General features: G+C 37.6%; 1 protein-coding gene across 2 annotated transcripts in view; it reads right to left on the bottom strand.

Annotated features, from left to right (window-relative positions):
• DNAAF6 (dynein axonemal assembly factor 6) overlaps positions 1–16943 on the bottom strand; it is a 53509-nt gene that overhangs the window by 34322 nt on the left and 2244 nt on the right. For both annotated transcript variants that reach the window (XM_057495501.1, XM_036924933.2), the window contains exon 2: positions 1678–1818. In XM_057495501.1, the coding sequence (XP_057351484.1) occupies positions 1678–1815 (138 nt within the window). In that variant the 5' untranslated portion in view covers positions 1816–1818. The remainder of the gene's footprint in view (positions 1–1677; positions 1819–16943) is intronic.

Below are 16943 nucleotides of genomic sequence, written 5' to 3'. Positions count from 1 at the left end.
ATAGCTCATTAGAAACATTAATTTTTCTCCCATAGTTCTGATACTCCAATTCTATATCCTCTAATGATATCTGTTTCTGCAGTGTTTGAATGACCGATTATCTCAAAACTGCATAATACTGATATACAGAATCATACACTATTATAGTAATTTTCCTCTATAAATTGTACAATTTGGTAAAATGATCCTATTCTCCTAAGCACTCATCTTTCACCTAGAAACACCTCTAAATGCAAATAAACACCTCCATACATAAACACCAAAGGGAATGGGCTTTGTAACCAGGGTAATTTCTTATCTCTGAATCTGTTCCAGTTACAAGTTCCACTTTGGTTTATTCAAAATCACTGTTGCTCAAATACTTAATATGGTTTTTCTATACAGCATAACCCTACCTTTCCTGGGACGTATCAATCAATTTCAGCTAAGGTAGCAAAAATGAGCTTGCCTTCTCAACTTCATTAATACATAGCTCCTAACTTTTTCTCTTGTGTCCTGTTTGCTGAATATATTCAATGCTGTTATTAATGTCCTGACTTGGCTTTCTTTGTTTGTTCTCTACTAAGACTTTTCCCTGACCAAAGTTCTTTGTTCCTTATCTTGGCTCCTGATCCTGACTTAGTTTCCTTTCTATACAAATTTTATTTCCATTGCATGTTTTATTTGATTCTGCCCTGCTTTACCTCAGCTCTTTCTAGAGGGTGGAAGCTCAATCCAGTGCTGATCTGAGCCACTGAATTTGCTGCCTATTCATATTATACTTGTTTATCCATACTATGGCAAAAAAAATTTGGGAGGAAGAAATTGACAGGTATGTTCATGGTAAACTGGTCATAACAACAAAAAACTTCATTTAAAATAATTTAAAGTAAATTGACATATTCTGTTATAGTATGAGATTTCTACCCCAAATTTTCTTTGCCTCCACACAGGCAGTCTGATAACCAAGGTTCACTGATATCTAAGGAGTAGGAGAATGGAGAGCAGGGGGTTACATAAAAGTATTTTGATTATTCTGAGAATACAGGCAGTGGCTGCGGGGTGGCCGAAGGTCAGTTCACAGAACTCTCTTAACCAAAAAGCCCATATTGCTACTGCAAGCCTCCTTGGGGTTACCTGTACTGACTGCAAATGCTAGTCAACTAGTTAGATTCCATAGCTCTATCTGAGCATGTACCCGGAAGCCAGTTATAGCAGGCTAAAGCTAGTTTGTCACATTATTTGGCTCATAATATTTCCTTTTCCACTTTCCTGTGTAGACCAAAAAAAAAAATTAAGGGAACTGGATTTTGGGGGCCTAATTAATACTGTCTAATTGAAATCGTTTTATAGAAATACTGTCTAGGCTTAAAAATCCTAGCTACCACTCGATGCAATGGTTGTCAAGCATTCTTTGACCATAAATATAAATGACAAACATTTTGAAATATGGTTATTGCTACCATAGTTACAGAACTATTTTCCTGTTCAGTGTTCAGGTAGTTTAGAAAAAATGTAATTATGTTTGCTAGAAATGTACTAGAGGTTATACTCTCATGCATAATCAGCTTGGCAACCTCCTGTGAATGTATCAGATGACACAGCCCTGCTCCCACAGCAAGGTTGGAACGAGTTGTTCAAACACAATTTCACAACTTAGTATGAACAGAACTAATTCATCTGTAAATACACTACCACCTGTCCATACTCAAAATCGTCTTCTTCTTTGGGATAAAGCAGGTTAGACAGGGCTTGCAGAACTTCAGCAGAAGAAGTCATTTCAGTCCCCATATGTTCAGATCTTGTATTTTCAGATTCCATGTTTTCAGATTCCATATTCTGAGGAAGAAGATAATCAGAAAGAGGTATTTTAGACTTCTATTTTATTTAAGACATGAAGATTTTTTTTCAATTGCCATATCTCCATTCTTTCACTGGGTCACTCCGTTATTTCTTATTCTTCCTTGAAAATGCTTGTAAATTCCTTCAGATATACGTATTTCACTGACTCACAGACCTGGGGCAGTAAGTAAACTCAAGTATTCAGCTTGCTTTACTAAAACTTTATGCCTACTCTAACAAGCATTTATTAAGCACCTACTATAGTGATTCTCAGGTTACAGCATGCTTCAGAATCATTTGGGAAGTTAGTTAAAAATACAGATTCTTAAGCTCTGTCTCTAGAGAAAGTGTATGTCAGTTTCACATAGAATGTACATTGTTATTTGGAAATGTACTTTTGTAGACTACCTCTTTATCTGCCTCAGGTATACTCTTTAGGCTATCTATATATTCCTAGTGAACTCAAAAGGATGTTTGTTGAGGGGTATGTCTCCAGGAACTTAACTCATTTCACACGGTTGCCTCAGGCAGGCCTGTACCTTCTGTTTTACTTAAATTCTTTATCAACTCTTGATGATGCTTAGCATTATATTACAATGTGAGAACTCTAATGGGTTGGTCATTGACTAGTGAAAGTTTACACAAAATTGCTTTTGATTATAATAGTGATACTATATATGTCTATTGTGGAAATTTTAGGAAATACTGCATTAAAAGTATAAATAAGAAAATTACAACTACCAATAATCTTCCCAACCAGACATCACTTTTTTAAATGATCTCTACAGTTATATTTGGAGTAGGAATTCAGGATCTTTAAGAGTTTTAGAAGTGTCAGACTTTAATGAATAACCTGAATAAAGACTGTAGAATTAGGTCTATTGTTAGTGATTTGGGCATAAATGCAACAGGAATCTTTTCTATACTTCTGCCGATGTTTTTTAAACATTATTTTTTTTAATTACCTCACAGGAAATATTTCTTTAGTGCTTTGATTAAATGATCCACTAAAATTTTTGCATTGTGCCTAGAATAGTAATACAAAGGGATTCTCAAATGTGTGCGTGTACAATCACCTGTCAAAATCAATCTGTATGCAAATGGTGTTTTACAAACCTTCTGTTTTATTACATTTTACTATTATTTTGATTTTCTTTTTTAAATGTAAAACTGATCTGAATGCTTATCAGAGATGTCAAGGATATGAAACAAATGTTAAATTGCCATGTACATTTAACACAGAGTCAGTATATCATAATGACTAAGAGTAAGGGCTCTGGGGTCAACTCCCTAGATATGTATCTATCATTTACTTCTGAAATCTGTGACTTTGGGCACATCATTTAAGTTCTCTATATATCATTTTACTTATCTATAAAATGGAAATAATAATAGTGCTACCTCAAGGGGTTGTTAGAAGGATTAAGTAGCTTAAAACATGTAAAAGAACTTAGAACAGTGCTTGGCACATAATAAGCACTCAACATATATTAGCTATTATTGGTCCTTTAAAAGTTTAATTTTGCTGGGCATGAATAATACTTCGAATAATAATGTCAAATAAGGCAATGATAAAACTCATTACACTGGAAACTCATTAAATTGAAAAAGGTGAAATAAGAGCTGAAAAAACAATCTTCTCTCACAATATGGCCTGCTAATCTGCTATAGAAATGAAGAATTGGCACATTAAATTAAACAAAGAGGCACCTGTTTATATTTTAAAAATCCCAGTTGATGATGGGTTCATTAAATATTTACTTAACATTAAAAGCAAAAAGTTTATTGAAACATTTTCTGCCTTGGACAACAAAAGGGGAAAATGGGTCCACATATCAGGTGCAATGATGTAAATAGTATTTTGAGTTGAGACTGTACAATGATACTTTAAAAAGACAAATATAGCAGAGATTGTTTAATTATTCCAATATTACCTACCTTACAAAATTGTTGTGATGGCCATATTATTCAACATAGGTGAAAGAACTTGCTAAAATATGAAAGCTATATAAAAATGTTATTATTTGGCACATAGTGCCAGCTCCCACAGGTACTTGATGATGAGGCTTGTGAGAGCTCAGTGGTGGGCTGGTGAGATGGGAATGAAGTGGAACCAGTAGAGCTAACCCAAAAGAAGGGGATTCAGAAGGCCCATATAAGTGTTTGGGGTAGCAATAGGAATTGCTGTTCATGCATTCTCATGTGCTTGGCAGGGCCATGACAGCAGGAGTTTTGAGATATGAGCATTGTTTCAGACCAGAAAGGTTGAATAGTTGTTTTTACAGTGAAGGCTATTTTGGGTGAAGTAGGACTCAGGTCTGTAGCTGAGGTTATAGGAGGCAGGGTGTGGCTCTTAAGGATTGTGAGGGAGTTGGCAGGTAGATGAAGGTTTAGAACAGGGCAGGGCTCAACGTCATAGCTGGAGAAGGGAAAACGGACCAGGCACTGCATCAGATGCTATCTTGCCACCTGGGCAGCCACAGTGAAGTGTGAGAAGGAAGGCTGTGGTGCTGTGGGTACACTGGATACTGGAATTAGGGAAAGCAGATTAATTTGAAATCCCCACCAGCTGGGAAGCTTCTCTCATTTGGTGAGAGGCAGGGCATTGTGGCCAGTGGGAAGCTATACCTGTAAGCTGAGCATCTTAATAACTGGAGCTGGCATGTATCAGCAGTTGATAAATACTGAATGAAGCATGATTAAATTCATACAAATGTTGTATTTCAAAGTACTCACCTTGGAAGGTTATACACTGATGTAAATTATGCTATCAATGCTCAAAATATTTTGGAATTGCCTTCATATGTATTACCAAGAAAATAGGTATCATTATGGTATCACTCAATTTGATTATACATCAGATTTGTCTCCAAGTGATTTCTAGATATCTAGAAATCACATTTACTTTCAAAATATGAAGATTTGCTACTTTGAGGATATTCAAAAGAAGGTGCTGTAGACCTCAAGGAAATTCTACAAGAGTAGTTTCAAAAGTAATTTGAATAACAGCATTAGAATAAGTGGAGAGCCTCCCAAAGTGACAGCTTTGAGGGGCATGCCACTCGTTGGGATGTATATATTTGAGTATATTTGTTAAACAAATCATTCAAAATAATTTATAGTCTCACTTCATATATCTGAAGCATATTAGGAATTGGATTTCTTAACTACCAAATTATGCTGGCATAAAATGGCATAAATTCATACTTAGCTAGATTGGAGTCAAAATATCATAATAAAATTGGCACTTTGATGAAAATACATATTACCATATCAACTGTAATAATAATCTGCAAACACAAAATAATAAATCATTGTTGATACTGCATTTTGAGACAAAAAAGAATCACCAATACTTTGCAAATAGATTAACTAAATAATTCAAAATTTCAAAAGAGAAAAACAATTATGTGATATTTTGGGAAAAATATTCTAAATTCAATGGAGAGCAAGATTCTACTAACTTTTTTAGAAGTCTAACAGATTAAGAATAATTTATTATACTTTCTTAAAAACATACTAACTTCATTTGACACAAATAGATCACAGTGGAAAAACTAAAACAAGATGCTTTTTATGAACTATGCAGTGTTATTTATTTTAGGGCTATTTTTTATTTGTAAATTAGATACACATTAAGTTCATCTTCAGCCTAGCAATCAAGGTCCTTCAGGATATAACTCCAATCTAATTTTCTGCCTTTCTCTCCTTTTATTCTCCTACATGTGATCTGCATTCTGTAAAAAACTGAACTACTTGTTAAACATACCCTATAATCTCTCCTGCCTTTGTACCTTGCAATGCATTCTTCCTCTTGCCTATACTAATCAGGTGGCATAATGTAGTGATAAAAAAGTAAAAGCCATTCTGGAGCCACTTTGCCCATGTTTGAATCTGGCATTGCCACTTAAATAGGCCAAGAATAAATTTAAGTAAAATTTAAGTAGAGTTTTGTTAAAAACAAAAGATATAGCTAAATCTTTTATTTGAGATTTGGTTATTTAGAAAATAAATTTTCTAGGTCTTTGATTTTTTTCACTCTCTGGCAGAGACTTTGATTTTCCCACATCAACCTGAGCTCTTAGGGCATTCATAGATATAGGTGTGATTGGGGAGATCTCTCTTGGTACTAGCCACAGTGAGCTAAAGAGACAGACACTATAGAACCACCTCATTACCAAAATACTAGAGCCAGTTAGGAACTAAGCATACTCAACCAGGGTAGCTTGAGACCCATGACACTGAAGCATTATCAGTAACCTAAGATTAAGTCAGACTCTGTGAGGGCTGGGGTCATGCTTTCTATATTTCATTTGCTTCTATTCTTAGTGTCAATAGGGGCACCAAGCCCTACCCCCACCACACACAGTTGAAAATCTGTAACATTTGATTCCCCCCAAATTTAATTACTAACACCCTACTGTAGACTGGAAGCCTCACTGATAAAAAACAGTTGATTGTAATATTTTTTTGGGGGGGGGGACTGAGCTATTTTGGCCTTTTATTCTTTAAAAAATAATTAGCCTACTTTGCTTACTTTTCCTGCTACATGATTTGTGAAAGAAAAAATTTAGGGCATATAACTTGTTAATATTTTACCTAAAATTTTACACAATTCTTTTTTTTTTTTTTTGCCTTAGGTTTCTAGCATAGTTTCAACTAACATAATTTTTTTTAATTGAAATACCATTGACATACAATCTTACATTGGTTTAAAATGTACAACATAGTGGTTCAACAGTTACCCATATTAATAAATCCTCACCCCCCTCTAGTGCAGTTAAGAAAAATGTTACAGAATCATTGACTATATTCTCTAACAACTGGCATTATGTTTACTTTTAGCCTCCTTGGGTGTTCCTTAAAATAATCCCTGTTGAAGCTTAGAGACTCTACTTAGAAACTATTGTGTTTCAGAAAATCCGTTACTGTAATTAAGAAGATAACTAGAGGAAGGAGAAGTGGCAGCTTAACAAGGTCAGCTTGTTTAAGTCACTGTATCACTCATATGGAATCTCACTGCATTCTTTTTTTTTTTTTTTTGTAGATAATTATTTTTTTATTGAAGGGTAGTTGACACACAGTATTACATTACTTAGTTTCAGGTGTACAACATAGTGATTCAACATTTATATACATGATAATTCTAGGTACCAGCTATTGTTATACCAAGTTGTTACAATATTTTGACTATATTCCTTATGCTATACATTACATCCCGGTTACTTATTTATTTTACAATTGGAAGTGTGTACTTTTTTTGTTTGTTTGTTTGTTTGTGAGGGCATCTCTCATATTTATTGATCAAATGGTTGTTAACAACAATAAAATTCTGTATAGGGGAGTCAATGCTCAATGCACAATCATTAATCCACCCCAAGCCTAATTTTCGTCAGTCTCCAATCTTCTGAGGCATAACAAACAAGTTCTTACATGGAGAACAAATTCTCACATAGTGAATAAGTTACATGCTGAACAGTACAAGGGCAGTCATCACAGAAACTTTCGGTTTTGCTCATGCATTATGAACTATAAACAGTCAGTTCAAATATGAATACTCATTTGATTTTTATACTTGATTTATATGTGGATACCACATTTCTCTCTTTATTATTATTATTTTTAATAAAATGCTGAAGTGGTAGGTAGATACAAGATAAAGGTAGAAAACATAGTTTAGAGTTGTAAGAGAGCAAATGTAGATGCTCAGGCGTGTGCCTGTAGACTATGTGTTAATCCAAGCTAGACAAGGGCAATAAAACATCCACGGATGCAGAAGATTTCTCTCAGAACAGGGGGTGTGAGGTTCTAAGCCTCACCTCTGTTGATCCCCAATTTCTCACCTGATGGCCCCCCTGTGACTGTGCCTGTCTAAGGTTGTTCCTCCCTTGAGGAATCTTACCCGTCTCTGGCTAACCAGTCATCTTCCGGGGCCATAGAGGGAAATGTAAAGTTGGTAAGTGAGAGAGAAGCCTTATTGTTTGAAATGGTTAGCTTTTTACTTCTTTGCAGATTTATGCCCTGTAGCTTCTATGCCCAGCATTTGTCTTGAGGTATCTTTACCACTTGGAAGAATTATGATACTCGGTAAATTTGATATGAGGCATGAATTCTATTTAAGGGTTGTAATTAGGAAGGAAGAAGAAAAGCTATAGAAGTAGCAGGCGGAAGAAAACATGGGAAGATTGATTATTTCGTTGACATATCTTCTTGTAGAGTAACTTCAGCATGTATAGGTTTTAAGCTACTACTTAAATTGTGCACACACATTAACATAATAGGAGTATAGTTACATAACCAAAGCATATCTGTAATTACCAGCCATCTCCAGTGAAACCAAGAAAACCAGTTAGGCACCTTAGGCATTTGTGAAAACTTATCTATGATATGGGGGATATTGTCCAACTGAACTTGAACAGTCTGAGAGAAATCAGACAAATTAAAACAACCCATTCCTGGGGAATGTTCACATCCCTTATGTTCTTTTAACAGTAAATAGTCTGTAGTTGTAAGATTTTGGAGCGCTACAATTTGCACTTCTCCTCATTCTTGATTGAGTTCCAACAGTATAGATCCAGTCAAATTTCTTGTTTTACTGTATGCACAGGCCAGCTTAGATACCTCCTTCTTCATTCCCACGGCAAGTCCAGGAGCTGGTGGGATGAGTGCATCTACAGCTGTAGCAGTGCGTGGATCTTTGTTGGGGTTTTTTGATGATCATCTTCTGCCATGAGTCTTCCAGAGAGTGCTGATGTTGGAAGTTCTCTTTCATATTGTACCTTAGTTCATTTTCGGGGTAGCCCAATTAGGCTTTGATTCTCTGTATAAACACAAACAGACCCTTTGCCTACACTTTTATGCCCTTTATACCCTTATGTAGAACTCATTGGAGGTTAGCACACAGGAACCGCCTTTTTTTTTTTTGGTATCACTAATCTACACTTACATGATGAATATCATGCTTACTAGGCTCTCCCCTATACCAGGTACCCCCTATAAACCCCTTTACAGTCACTGTCCATCAGCATAGCAAAATGTTGTAGAATCACTACTTGCCTTCCCTGTGTTGTACAGCCCTTCCCTTTCTCCCACCCCCCCATGCATGATAATCTTAATACCCCCCTACTTCTCCCCCCCCTTATCCCTCCCTACCCACCCATCCTCCCCAGTCCCTTTCCCTTTGGTTCCTGTTAGTCCATTCTTGAGTTCTGTGATTCCGCTGCTGTTTTGTTCCTTTAGTTTTTCCTTTGTTCTTATATTCCACAGATGAGTGAAATCATTTGGTATTTCTCTTTCTCCACTTGCCTTGTTTCACTGAGCATAATACCCTCCAGCTCCATCCATGTTGCTGCCAATGGTAGGATTTGCCCTTTTCTTATGGCTGAGTAGTATTCCATTGTGTATATGTACCACCTCTTCTTTATCCATTCATCTATTGATGGACATTTAGGTTGCTTCCAATTCTTGGCTATTGTAAATAGTGCTGCAATAAACATAGGGGTGCACTGATCTTTCTCATACTTGATTGCTGCATTCTTAGGGTAAATTCCTAGGAGTGCAATTCCTGGGGCAAATGGTAGGTCTGTTTTGAGCATTTTGATGTACCTCCATACTGCTTCCCACAATGGTTGAACTAACTTACATTCCCACCAGCAGTGTAGGAGGGTTCCCCTTTCTCCACAGCCTCGCCAACATTTGTTGTTCTCTGTCTTTTGGATGGCAGCCATCCTTACTGGTATGAGGTGATACCTCATTGTAGTTTTAATTTGCATTTCTCTGATAATTAGCGATGTGGAGCATCTTTTCATGTGTCTGTTGGCCATCTGTATTTCTTTTTTGGAGAACTGTCTGTTCAGTTCCTCTGCCCATTTTTTAATTGGGTTATTTGTTTTTTGTTTGTTGAGGCATGTGAGCTCTTTATATATTCTGGACGTCAAGCCTTTATCGGATGTGTCATTTTCAAATATATTCTCCCATACTGTAGGGTACCTTTTTGTTCTATTGATGGTGTCTTTTGCTGTACAGAAGCTTTTCAGCTTAATATAGTCCCACTTATTCATTTTTGCTGTTGTTTTCCTTGCCCGGGGAGATATGTTCAAGAAGAGGTCACTCATGTTTATGTCTAAGAGGTTTTTGCCTATGTTTTCTTCCAAGAGTTTAATGGTTTCATGACTTACATTCAGGTCTTTGATCCATTTTGAGTTTACTTTTGTATATGGGGTTAGACAATGGTCCTGTTTCATTCTCCTACATGTAGCTGTCCAGTTTTGCCAGCACCATCTGTTGAAGAGACTGTCATTTCGCCATTGTATGTCCATGGCTCCTTTATCAAATATTAATTGACCATATATGTCTGGGTTAATGTCTGGATTCTCTAGTCTGTTCCATTGGTCTGTGGCTCTGCTCTTGTGCCAGTACCAAATTGTCTTGATTACTATGGCTTTATAGTAGAGCTTGAAGTTGGGGAGTGAGATCCCCCCTACTTTGTTCTTCTTTCTCAGGATTGCTTTGGCTATTCGGGGTCTTTGGTGTTTCCATATGAATTTTTGAATTATTTGTTCCAGTTCATTAAGAATGTTGCTGGTAGTTTCATAGGGATTGCATCAAATCTGTATATTGCTTTGGGCAGGATGGCCATTTTGACAATATTAATTCTTCCTAGCCACGAGCATGGGATGAGTTTCCATCTGTTAGTGTCCCCTTTAATTTCTCTTAAGAGTGACTTGTAGTTTTCAGAGTATAAGTCTTTCACTTCTTTGGTTAGGTTTATTCCTAGGTATTTTATTTTTTTTGATGCAATTGTGAATGGAGTTGTTTTCCTGATTTCTCTTTCTGTTGGTTCATTGTTAGTATATAGGAAAGCCACAGATTTCTGTGTGTTGATTTTGTATCCTGCAACTTTGCTGTATTCCGATATCAGTTCTAGTAGTTTTGGGGTGGAGTCTTTAGGGTTTTTTATGTACAGTATCATGTCATCTGCAAATAGTGACAGTTTAACTTCTTCTTTACCAATCTGGATTCCTTGTATTTCTTTATTTTGTCTGATTGCCGTGGCTAGGACCTCCAGTACTATGTTAAATAACAGTGGAGAGAGTGGGCATCCCTGTCTAGTTCCCGATCTCAGAGGAAATGCTTTCAGCTTCTCGCTGTTCAATATAATGTTGGCTGTGGGTTTATCATAAATGGCCTTTATTATGTTGAGGTACTTGCCCTCTATTCCCATTTTGCTGAGAGTTTTTATCATGAATGGATGTTGAACTTTGTCAAATTCTTTTTCAGCATCTGTGGAGATGATCATGTGGTTTTTGTCTTTCTTTTTGTTGATGTGGTGGATGATGTTGATGGACTTTCGAATGTTGTACCATCCTTGCATCCCTGGGATGAATCCCACTTGGTCATGGTGTATGATCCTTTTTATGTATTTTTGAATTTGGTTTGCTAATATTTTGTTGAGTATTTTTGCATCTATGTTCATCAGGGATATTGGTCTGTACTTTTCTCTTCTGGTGGGGTCTTTGCCTGGTTTTGGTATTAGGGTGATGTTAGCTTCATAGAATGAGTTTGGGAGTATCCCCTCCTCCTCTATTTTTTGGAAAACTTTAAGGAGAATGGGTATTATGTCTTCCCTGTATGTCTGATAAAATTCCGAGGTAAATCCATCTGGCCCAGGGGTTTTGTTCTTTGGTAGTTTTTTGATTACCGCTTCAATTTCGTTGCTGGTAATTGGTCTGTTTAGATTTTCTGTTTCTTTCTGGGTCAGTCTTGGAAGGTTGTATTTTTCTAGGAAGTTGTCCATTTCTCCTAGGTTTCCCAGCTTGTTAGCATATAGGTTTTCATAGTATTCTCTAATAATTCTTTGTATTTCCGTGGGGTCCGTCGTGATTTTTCCTTTCTCGTTTCTGATACTGTTGATTTGTGTTGACTCTCTTTTCTTCTTAATAAGTCTGGCTAGAGGCTTATTTATTTTGTTTATTTTCTCGAAGAACCAGCTCTTGGTTTCATTGATTTTTGCTGTAGTTTTATTCTTCTTAATTTTATTTATTTCTTCTCTGATCTTTATTATGTCCCTCCTTCTGCTGACCTTAGGCCTCATCTGTTCTTCTTTTTCCAATATCAATAATTGTGACATTAGACCATTCATTTGGGATTGCTCTTCCTTTTTTAAATATGCTTGGATTGCTATATACTTTCCTCTTAAGACTGCTTTTGCTGTGTCCCACAGAAGTTGGGGCTTAGTGTTGTTGTTGTCATTTGTTTCCATATATTGCTGGATCTCCATTTTGATTTGGTCATTGATCCATTGATTATTTAGGAGCGTGTTGTTAAGCCTCCATGTGTTTGTGAGCCTCTTTGCTTTCTTTGTACAGTTTATTTCTAGTTTTATGCCTTTGTGGTCTGAAAAGTTGGTTGGTAGGATTTCAATCTTTTGGAATTTACTGAGGCTCTTTTCGTGGCCTAGTATGTGGTCTATTCTGGAGAATGTTCCATGTGCACTTGAGAAGAATGTGTATCCTGTTGCTTCTGGATGTAGAGTTCTATAGATGTCTATTAGGTCCATCTGCTCTACTGTGTTGTTCAGTGCTTCCGTGTCCTTACTTTTTTCTGCCCGGTGGATCTATCCTTTGGGGTGAGTGGTGTGTTGTAGTCTCCTAGAATGAATGCATTGCAGTCTATTTCCCCCTTTAGTTCTGTTAGTATTTGTTTTTACATATGCTGGTGCTCCTGTGTTGGGTGCATATATATTTAGAATGGTTATATCCTCTTGTTTGACTGAGCCCTTTATCATTATGTAGTGTCCTTCTTTATCTCTTGTTACTTTCTTTGTTTTGAAGTCTATTTTGTCTGATATTAGTACTGCAACCCCTGCTTTCTTCTCGCTGTTGTTTGCTTGAAGTATGTTTTTCCATCCCTTGACTTTTAGTCTGTACATGTCTTTGGGTTTGAGGTGAGTTTCTTGTAAGCAGCATATAGATGGGTCTTGCTTTTTTATCCATTCTGTTACTCTGTGTCTTTTGATTGATGCATTCAACCCATTAACATTTAGGGTGACTATTGAAAGATATGTACTTATTGCCATTGCAGGCTTTAAATTCGTGGTTACCAAAGGTTCAATGTTAGCCTCTTTAGTATCTTACTGCCTAACTTAGCTCGCTTATTGAGCTGTTATATACACTGTCTGGAGTTTTTATTCTTCTCTCCCTTCTTGTTCCTCCTCCTCGATTCTTCATATGTTGGGTGTTTTGTGCTGTGCTCTTTCTAGGAATGCTCCCATCTAGAGCAGTCCCTGTAAGATGTTCTGTAGAGGTGGTTTGTGGAAAGCAAATTCCCTCAGCTTTTGTTTGTCTGGGAATTGTTTAATCCCACCATCATATTTGAATGATAGTCGTGCTGGGTACAGTATCCTTGGTTCAAGGCCCTTCTGTTTCATTGAATTAAATATATCATGCCATTCTCTTCTGGCCTGTAGGGTTTCTGTCGAGAAGTCTGATATTAGCCTCATGGGTTTTCCTTTATAGGTGACCTTTTTCTCTCTAGCTGCCTTTAAAACTCTTTCTTTGTCCTTGATCTTTGCCATTTTAATTATTATGTGTCTTGGTGTTGTCCTCCTTGGATCCTTTCTGTTAGGGGTTCTGTGTATTTCCGCGGTCTGTTCGATTATTTCCTTCCCCAGTTTGGGGAAGTTTTCAGCAATTATTTCTTGTAAGATACTTTCCATGTCTTTTTCTCTCTCTTCTTCTTCTGGTACCCCTATAATGCAGATATTGTTCCTTCTGGATTGGTCACACAGTTCTCTTAATATTGTTTCATTCCTGGAGATCCTTTTATCTCACTCTATGTCAGCTTCTATGCGTTCCTGTTCTCTGGTTTCAATTCCATCAATGACCTCTTGCATCCTATCCATTCTGCTTATAAACCCTTCCAGAGTTTGTTTCATTTCTTTAATCTCCTTTCTGGCATCTGTGATCTCCCTCCGGACTTCATCCCATTTCTTTTGCGTATTTCTCTGCATCTCTGTCAGCATGTTTATGATTTTTATTTTGAATTCTTTGTCAGGAAGACTGGTTAGGTCTGTCTCCTTCTCTGGTGTTGTCTCTGTGATCTTTGTCTGCCTGTAGTTTTGCCTTTTCATGGTGATCCGAATAGTTTGCAGAGCTGGGACAAGTGACAGCTGGAAGAACTTCCCTTCTTGTTGGTTTGTGGCCCTCCTCTCCTGGGAGAACAGCGACCTCTAGTGGCTTGTGCTGGGCAGCTGCGCACAGACAGGGTTTCTGCTTCCTGCCCGGCTGCTATGGAGTTTATCTCCGCTGTTGCTGTGGGCGTGGCCTGGCTCAGGGGGCTGCTCCAATGTGGTGGAGTCGCGTTGGAGGGGAGCGGCTGGGAGGTTATTTATCCCCGTATGGGGCCTCCCTGCTCCCTGCAGCCCAGGTGTTAGGGTGCCCAGAGATCCCCGGATTCCCTACTTCTCGATTTAGTGTCCTGCCCTGCCCCTTTAAGACTTCCAAAAAGCACCCGTGAAAACAAAACAACGAGCACAAAAAAAAAAAAAAATTTAAAAAAAAAAAAAAAGTGGCCGCTTGTTTTTCTTTATTCTCCAGCGCCAGCCTCAGGCATCTGCTCACCGGTCTTGCTGCCCTGTTTCCCTAGTATTGGGGGCCCTATCCCTTTAAGACTTCCAATAAGCACTCACCAAAACAAAAGAGCAAAAAAAAAAAAAAAAATGGTCGCTCGCTTTTCTGGTGTCCTCCGGCACCAGGCCTCCGGTGTCCGCTCACTGTTCTTGCTGCCCTGTTTCCCTAGTATTGGGGTCCCTATCCCTTTAAGACTTCCAAAAAGCACTCGCCAAAACAAAACAGCAAAAAAAAAAAAAAAAGAAAAAAATGGTCGCTCGTTTTTCTGGTGTCCTCCGGCGCCCGGCCTCCGGTACCCGCTCACGTTCTTGCTGCCCTGTTTCCCTAGTATCCAGGGCCCCCCGCGCACGCACTGTGTCTGCACTCTGGCCCGGATGGTTGGGGCTGGGTGTTCGGCAGTCCTGGACTCCGTCTCCCTCCCGCTCTGCCTATTCTTCTCCCGCCGGGAGCTGGGGGGAGGGGCGCTCGGCTCCCGCCCGGCCGGGGCTTGTATCTTACTCCCTTCGCGAGGCGCTGGGTTCTCTCAGGTGTGGATGTGGTCTGGATATTGTCCTGTGTCCTCTGGTCTTTATTCTAGGAAGAGTTGTCTTTGTTATATTTTCATAGATATATGTGGTTTTAGGAGGAGATTTCCGCTGCTCTACTCACGCCGCCATCTTGGCTCTGCCTCCACAATTCTTTTTTTTAATTAAAGTATCATTGATATACAATCTTAGGATGGTTTCACTAAAAAACACAGTGGTTTAAACATTCACCCATATTATCAAATACTCACCCACTCCATTGAAGTCACTGTCTATCAGCATAGTAAGATGGATTAACACATATTTTGTATGTTATATGTATTTTATACTGTATTACAATAAACTAAGCTGGAGAAAAGAAAATATATTTTTAAATGTCACAGATCTCCCCAGATTTTCCAATATATTTATGGAAAAAAATCTGCATATAAGTGGATTTGCCCAGCTCAAACCCATATTGTTCAAGGGTCAGCTGTATATATAGGAAACAAAATCAGAGTAGCAATCTACATAGTCAATGCAATCAATCCCTATCAAAATACCAGTGGCATTTTTCACAGAACTAGAGCAAATAAATATAAAATTTGTATGTAACCACCAAATAGCCTGGAAAGATCCCGAATAGCTGAAGTAATCTTGAGAAGGAAGAACAGAACAGGAGGTATCATGCTCATTGATTTCAAGCTATCCTCCAAAGCTATAGTAATCAAAACAGCATGTTCCTGGCACAAAAGTAGACACATAGATCAATGGAACAGAAAAAAGAAAGCCCCAAAATAAATCCATACTTATATCATCAATTAATATATGACAAAGGAGGCAGGCAAGAATATGCAATGGAGAAAAGACAATCTCTTTAATAAATGGTGTTGAGAAAACTGGACCACTACATGCAAAAGAATGAAACTGGACTACTGCCTTAGACCATACACAAAAATAAACTTGAGACAAATTGATGAATACCTAAATATAAAATCTGAAACCATAGAATTTCTAAAAGAAAACAGGCAGGAAAATCTTGAGCATTGGCATTAGCAACTTTTTTCTGGCTATGTGTCCCCAGGCAAGCAAAACAAAAGCAAAAGTAAACAACTTGGACTACATCAAACCAAAAAGCTTCTGCACAGTGAAGGAAACCATGAATAAAATGAAAAGGCAACCTATTGAATGGGAGAATAGTTGGCAAATGATATATCCAATAAGGGACTATCATCCAAAATATGTAAAGAATTCATACAACTTAATATTTTTAAAAAACCAAAATAATCTGATTATTAGAGAGGCAGAGGACCTGAATAGATGTTTTTCCAAAGAACATACATAGATGGACAACAGACACATGAAAAGATGCTCAACATCAGATCAGGGAAATGCAAATCAAAACCACAATGAGATATCATCTCACACCAGTCAGAATGGCCAGTCAAGAAATAAGTGTTGCCAAGGACATGGAAAAAAGGGAAACCTCATGTACTATTGGTGGGAATATAAAATAGTGCAGCCATTCTGGAAAACAGTATGGAGGTTTCTCAAAAAATTATAAATAGAAATACCATATGACCCAGGAATTCCACTTCTTGGTATTTACCTGAAGAAAAGATAATCACTAACTCAAAAAGATATATGCACTGCTATATTTATTGCAACATTATTCAAAATAGCCAAGATATGGAAGCAACCAAAGTGTCCATCCATAGATGAATGGATAAAAAAGAGGTGGTACATATACACAATAGAATATTACTCAGCCATAAAAAAGAATGAACTCTTGCCATTCATGACAACACGGATGGAAATAGAAGGTATTGTGCTAAGTGAAATAAGTCAGAGAAAGACAAATAGCATATGATTTCATTTACATGTAGAATCTAAGAAAAATAAATAAGCAAAACAGAAATAGACTCACAAATATGATAATAAACTGGTGATTGCCATGGTTGTGGTGGGAGGTGGGCAAAACAGGTGAAGG

Source organism: Manis pentadactyla, chromosome X (genome assembly GCF_030020395.1).
Source record: "Manis pentadactyla isolate mManPen7 chromosome X, mManPen7.hap1, whole genome shotgun sequence".
NCBI lineage: Eukaryota > Metazoa > Chordata > Mammalia > Pholidota > Manidae > Manis > Manis pentadactyla.
Note: the sequence above shows the minus strand (reverse complement) of the source record. Positions and strands in the feature narration are given on the sequence as shown.